Source organism: Chanos chanos, chromosome 6 (genome assembly GCF_902362185.1).
Source record: "Chanos chanos chromosome 6, fChaCha1.1, whole genome shotgun sequence".
Classification (NCBI taxonomy): domain Eukaryota; kingdom Metazoa; phylum Chordata; class Actinopteri; order Gonorynchiformes; family Chanidae; genus Chanos; species Chanos chanos.
In genome coordinates, this window is record NC_044500.1 from 17738565 (window position 1) to 17745268 (window position 6704).

Sequence of the window (6704 nt, forward strand, 5' to 3'; positions counted from 1 at the left end):
CCAGGAGGCACTCAAAATCTATGCAGATTTCATGATTTACATTTTTCTTAGTCCGCTGTTTCCCATATTCTTGTTGTCGTATATTGTTTTTTGTTTTTTTTTTCCAATACAAAAAATTTCTCTCCCTCGTGTTGTATCAGTTTAACATGATGAATTATGTTACTACTCATGCTGATATAGTCTGTGAACCTTGTCAAAGTGGACGAAAAAAATGATGAGAACTCTGAGATGATCCTGATGATCTATCACTGCATCTGTTGAGCTTGGTCAAAGTCAGGTAGATGGTCTGTGTGGTGGTATTCTAACGTTTGAATTGGACAACGTACAATCTATGCTGAAGTGTAAGTTTAAGATGAAGTCCAGTTTTAGGAAATGTGTATTTTGTTCGGGATGTGTGATCGCACTGATAGAGGATTTCTTATGTTTGATCAACTTAATCACCTTTTGAAATCTTAATTTAGTCTCCTGATTACTGTTGTAAGTATGGTAATTTTATGTATTATACAGACTAATGAAACATTTAACTGATGAACTAACTAATTTATAATCTACAGATGCCTTATTTTCCTTTATCTACTTTTTAATCGATGGAAAGACCAAGCCAAATCAAATTATGACTAATTTGCAGAATGTATTGACAAAATGTCGTAAATCCGAGATTGTGTTTTCTCCTTAAAGAAAAAAAAAGACAACTTTACACAAAACAGCAGTTGATTCTGACTTCCCAACCACTGCTGATTGACAGTGCAAATATGGTAATGAAAACAAAAGCTCCATTACATTTTAATTGTGACATCACAGAATTGCCAGATTCTGATAATTAAGGCTCACATGTGTAACATGTTACAGAGAAACAGATTTACTAATGTATGTTAATTTGACCAGTAATTCCCTTATTCTATATTGTGCTTATGTAAGTTGAAGTTGGGTGTGATTTGTGCTGGACCAGAGACTTTGAACTGCAGGAACCAGACTGGTAGCAATAGGATCTTTGTATAGTTTGGGGAGACTTCTGATGCCATTTTAAACCGGAGAAAAGCAAATTTCAAAGAGAAACCAAGAGGGTTAGTTCTTCCAGTAGAACCTTAACATACAATGTTTCCCTACATTCCACACTACGAGTCTGGGTGGTAGACTCCAAGGTCCCATTAACAGCACATTCTCATATACCAAGTTCAATATTTACCCTTTGAATTGTTCAGCACGATATCAATCATTTTGTACTTCCACATTTTTTGTTTTTGCTTTTTTTTTTTTCTTGACTCTTTTCTACATGTTCTAACTATCTAAAGTGAACATTCCCAGAATTATTTTGAAGTAAAATAACCACCTGATCATAAGCATTTCAGTTGTGTGTCTTCATATCCCAAAGAGCTCTGAGTTCATTTAACAAGTTGAGTGTCAACAATGGGGTAAAATCACATGCTTGCTTTGCCAGAGAATAAAGAAGTAGATACACAGTTACCATTTGGACATTTGAATTTTGGGTGTTCAATTTTGCTACGATAATCTGAGCATGTTCATCTGATCTGTGTTTATCAGTTTGCTGTTTGGGAGTTTCACTCTTTGTAATGGGAGCCACCGAAGATGAGGAACACTAAGATATCTCACGGAGCAAAGTCCTCCCAAAGGTTTGCAGTTTAATGCCTGTCAGCTGCTCCCAATCAGGAGTTAGCGGTTGCAGGCTCTCTACAGACTAAGTGGTGATGTTGGATCTTTTTAATGGGCCTTGGCTTTAATGCACAGGCTATCAGCCATAAAGCTTCATAACCTTATAGCAGCTCTGTGGTTTTCATATGTGTCCATCTAAAGTGCTTCTTGCAAACGTCTCTGAGCGATGTCTGATAACTATTTAACGCACATCTTCCCGTAATCCTGTTTTTATTTAGCAGCCTACAATAAAACTTCTCATCGCTTTGAGTTCTTTATACGTCACTGCTGCTCTAGCAACACTCATACCCCCCACACACATCTCTTAGGCTGTGATGTTTGACCCCCGGGTCTGACTCAATATTTACATTTAAAAACAAGTAGTGACTTATATGAGGCGCTGATCAATGGAAGTTGAAAAGTAACTGCATGTTCAGTCACTGCCAAACTTCAGAGGGGAGACGTTTTCCCATCGCTCATTCGGTGTGCCACACTCTCAATTTAGGACTTTACTACAGGGACTTCCAACTGTAGTTTGTACAAGGTGAGATCAGCTTGCGTTTGTCTTTTGCTTAAGACGCGTATGAAACGGTGGGTGCTTATTCTGTTTGTCAAAAGTTTGAGTGTTTGTTTAAGCTAAGATTTATTTGGTTTTGGGTTTTTAGGTTCTGCGTGATTGCTTTAAATTTATTTAGTGCACAAAGACGTGGTCTAGCTTTAACTGAAAAGTTTTTTTGTTGTTGTTGTTGTTGTTTTTTCCCCAAACATACATTTTTTGAAGAGACTAGGACTGTTAGAGGATTATAATTCTAGTACTGTGGCTCTGGCCACTGGCTGTATCTCTAGTGCCACATTGTTTATTCAGTTTGCACATAATGCTTTTTTTGAACAGCCAGTGGTTTTCCACATGCTTTCCCCTGCTACATGCCCTTTTTTGATCCAGACTTAAGCAATAGCCGAAAGACCTTTAGCCTTTTCAAAAGCTGTGTTGATCATTTCATTCAACATTGACAAGGGTTGACAAGGGAGGCCTAATCTGTTAAATTTTAAGGATGCTTTCCTTTATTTTCCAGTTTTCAGCAACTTTTCGTTTTGTGATCTCTTGAAACACCATAAATGTACCTTTCTATATTTGATAGAGCTTCCCTCTACTGGCTGTAAGAACTATAGCACCATAACTTTCAGGAATGTTGCCCTTTTTTTGTGGTCTTGCAGATATTTCCTTTATCAGTGTATTTAGTTAGTGCTAGGAGGATGTGTTTTGTAAGTCTTTGGACTGGACATTAATTAAAGTTATAATGTAACTCTCCAATGGGTGAGAATACTAATATATCTCCATTTCTTAAATGTCTCAATATTCAACCTATGAATATATAAAGAATATAGTATACCACCAGATCTAAATTGCATTGTGTTGTTTTTTTTTGTGGAATGATGCCTGTTTATGCAAAATTGCAATACTGAGAATTTAAACGCATACTTGCATGCTAGTTTATACTGTGCTACAAACAAAGTACTTCACCTAACATGGTAATTAACATCAGTTTTGCTCTTTTGTTTCTCACTGAACTGAGGAGGTTGCATTCAATGTCTAATAACATTGAGCTTTTTTATGTGTGGTCAGTACACCAGGAGTATTTGAATGGCTGATGGTATTTCATATATTTGAATTTTAGGCCGGCTGCTCGGACATGGACTTACATCTGCTTGCACTCCTGCTCTTATTTCTCTGCAAACAAGGATGGACTGTAGGCATTTATTCATTGTACAATATTTCAGAGGCTTCTAAATGAGACTTTGGTTATGTTCAACATACATGTTTCAGTCCTGGTCGACAACTAGTTACTCTGCTCTTTCCCAATAGCAGGATGAAGCCTCAGAAGAAGGAAAGATTCCTCTAGTTCCTCTTATCCCCCTGATACCAGGCAAACCCATAACGGTCAGGCATTTTCATTATGCGTTACACAGAAACTCGCATTTAATTACATTCTGCCTTTTTGAGTCTTTCCATCCATATAACTAAATCAAGTCACCTTTCTCTCTCAGGATCTGGAGCCTTCTGCAAACGGAACAACTCCTGAGCCTTCTGCTGGGGAGGAAGAGGACTCCTCAGAGGGGGGGCTGGATGGAGTCTGTGGACCTGGCGTTTCCAGGCTGGAGTCTAAACTGGCCATTGGCAGTGGGATCATGAATCTGGGCCTGAAGTTCTTGGTGAACCTGAAGACCGGTCCCGGTCGGCCTAACGTGATCATCTCCCCCCTCAGCCTGTCGCTGGCACTCTCCCAGCTGGCCCTGGGTATGACGTTGTCTCATTGGCTGTGGAATCCTATCAATGGTTATCGTTAGACTGGTGTGCTACAGAAAAGACAACATTTTTAGTGTGTCAGCAACATTTTCATAATGATTTTGAGGAAACTTGTCCCTATAGCTTTGTTGTCCTATGTCTCAAGTGAAAGAGCTAAGTCATTTATTTTTAATGTATTATTTGAGTGAATTATGGAAGTTTGTATGTCTTCATAGACCATATCAAGCTATAGCGCAATGATGATACAAGTGGAGTTTTAGTTTAAGTGCTGATGGGAGACACCTTTGTCTTGTGTGAATCTCAGGAGCCCGAAACGAGACAGAAAAGCTTCTCTTTGAGCACCTACATGCTGATGCTCTTCCATGCTATCATAAGTCCCTCAGCCATCTCCTCAAGCAGTTTCGCAAAAGCACTTTTCAGATTGCTACTCGCATGTACCTGCGCCAAGGTGAGTTACGCCTTGGTGGGAGGCATGGGGATAAAATTGAATTACTGAACATTTTATTCAGAAAAGATTTAGTGTTGCCCGATCTCCGTGAGACTGAAGCAAATGATAGGCTATATGGTAAGACTATTCAATGACTTGTTTCTGAAATGCAAGAGTCAATGCGAAGATCTTAATTTTATCATGCTGTATACTCTCAGTTTGTGGACAATGTGAGATACATATAGGATTAAAAAAACATGTTTTCTTTGTCAGGCTTTCAGGCAAAAGAGGAGTTTATAAAGGAGTCTGTAGATCTGTATGGATCTGACCCAGCCACACTTACGGGGCTGGAGGAGGTGAATGAATGGGTTGAAAACGCTACAAATGGCCAAATAGTGGACTTTCTATCCAGTCTCCCGCCCAACATAGAGCTCATGCTCATTAACGCAGTGCACTACAAAGGTAAACTGACGGTTGAGTCTGTCAGATGAAGTGGATAATCATTACTGCTCTTGGTCTATTCCATTACTGGTCCTTGCACTCTTTTTGTCTTACAGGAGAGTGGCTGACACGCTTTGATCCCCGCTTCACGTCCACTGAGCCTTTTCACATTGATGACAAACAAGTGGTCAATGTGGATATGATGCTTGGGCCAAAGCACCCCCTCAGTGTTTTCACCCACAATGAGCTGGATGCTCAGGTATTCTCCTGATCACTTCTGTTTTCTTCAGAAAACAACCTTTTTCGTTGGCCAGTATCTTTAAATCCTTTTTGACCCAGCATTGTTTTGACAGATTATTAACTCAGTTCATTTCCTCCTGTAATATGCACTATGCAATTTGTTTGATTAGGTCTGATTAGGATATTTCATGGGACATTATCAGTTTCACTAACTTTATTAAGCAGCCAAATACAGCTGCAGTTACCTTCTGTCTTGCACTGTTCATTCATTCATTCATTCATTTTTCTCTTGTCCTTTGCAGGTTGCTCGGTTACCATTCAAAGGGGACAAGAGCCTGCTGGTGGTTCTGCCCATATCTGGACAGGTCAATGTGTCAGCCATGGCAGCTAAACTTAATATCTCAGATCTCTACAGTCGCTTCCCACGAGAGATAAGCATGCAGGTCCGAATCCCCAAGCTGAAACTGGATTTTGGCGAGGAGCTGGAAGATGTCATGACCAAAATGGGTAAGAGAAGAACTTCTGAACAAATGTAATGCAGACACTTAAAAAATAAAATTGCAATGGCTCCTATTCTAACCCGTACACACACACACACACACACACACACATTTTAATAATTGTGAACACTTCAGTTTTTTTTTTTTTAAAGTGATGTCACAATTATTCTCTTCTTCCAGGCTTAGGAGAGTTGTTCTCTGGTCCAAACCTGGCTGGAATTGCTGAGAGCCCCCTGCTGGTCTCCAGTGTACAGCACAAGTCAAGCATGGAGATAAACGAGGAGGGGGCCGAGGCTGCCGCTACGACCAGCGTGTCTATTTCCCGTTCCAACCCTTCCTTTACCGTCAACCAACCGTTTTTCTTAGCCCTCATGGACGATTCCACGCAGACACCGTTATTTCTTGGCGTTATAACCAACCCCAACCCAGGAGCGGCAGTCGTGGTTAGAGCTGCCTTGATGAAGAGCTTAACAACCAAGGATAAAATGGGGTTCGGATTCGACAAGAATTATGATTACTCTTTTGGCACCAACCCAAAGTAGGGGCACTTTTTAAAAAAAGCCTAAATCGATCAGGAACTATACCTCTGGCTGTTGAAAATAGGCTAATTGAGATGAGCAGTCCGGGCGCAGCAGGATTACGTTGAGCAGAATGTCAGATGGACTTCACTGAAAATGTCAGCTCATTTTTAAATGGTTCACCTTTTGCTTTATTCAGTTGATTTTATTTTATATTCAGTCATTAAAAACATGTTCCCCATTTCAGTTTGAAATGTGATTATCTAATCCTTTTAAAGCATTTTGGTGAATTTCTTTCTTTTTTTGATTAAAGGAAATTTTAAATGTGAGTTTTTCTGTAGTGTCTTCATTAACTTGAGCATGATGGAAATTGTGAATAAACTTTTAAACCATTTAGCGTCAGAGACTCAGGTCCTAGAAAAATTCTAAAATTCTGCCTGTCAAATTATCAACGTGTACTCATGTATAAATTTGGTGTAAAAGGAAAAAAATCCTACTATAATACATTCGTCCACAGTTTTGTACCTCTTTACGTACTTCACTGAGTTGGTGCAGCAGTCGCTCTAATGTGAGGATGACGAATTCCTGACATGTTATTCAATAGTGATCCAAGAGCGAGTGGC

At 39.5% G+C, this 6704-nt stretch overlaps 1 protein-coding gene across 3 annotated transcripts; it reads left to right on the forward strand.

The window, feature by feature from the left end:
* The first annotated feature begins 2077 nt into the window (after positions 1–2077).
* On the forward strand, positions 2078–6410 carry serpinf2b (serpin peptidase inhibitor, clade F (alpha-2 antiplasmin, pigment epithelium derived factor), member 2b). 3 transcript variants are annotated; one of them, XM_030778733.1, is made up of 9 exons: positions 2078–2194; positions 3327–3398; positions 3515–3589; positions 3697–3946; positions 4260–4403; positions 4656–4844; positions 4940–5082; positions 5366–5570; positions 5744–6410. In XM_030778733.1, exons 2-9 carry the CDS (start codon positions 3342–3344, stop codon positions 6103–6105), a joined length of 1425 nt encoding a protein of 474 aa, XP_030634593.1. In that variant the 5' UTR covers positions 2078–2194; positions 3327–3341; the 3' UTR covers positions 6106–6410. The 3 variants fall into 3 exon arrangements, with proteins under 3 accessions (XP_030634593.1, XP_030634595.1, XP_030634594.1); XM_030778735.1 differs by having other exon boundaries at positions 3518–3589; XM_030778734.1 differs by having other exon boundaries at positions 2085–2241.
* Positions 6411–6704: the final 294 nt, after the last annotated feature.

Coding starts and splice junctions, on each gene's coding strand:
- serpinf2b (XM_030778733.1), top strand. CDS start 3,342: ATGGACTTACATCTGCTTGCACTCCTGCTCTTATTTCTCTGCAAACAA. Junction 3,947..4,259: donor ACTCTCCCAGCTGGCCCTGG/GTATGACGTTGT, acceptor TGTGAATCTCAG/GAGCCCGAAACGAGACAGAA. Junction 4,845..4,939: donor TAACGCAGTGCACTACAAAG/GTAAACTGACGG, acceptor TTTGTCTTACAG/GAGAGTGGCTGACACGCTTT.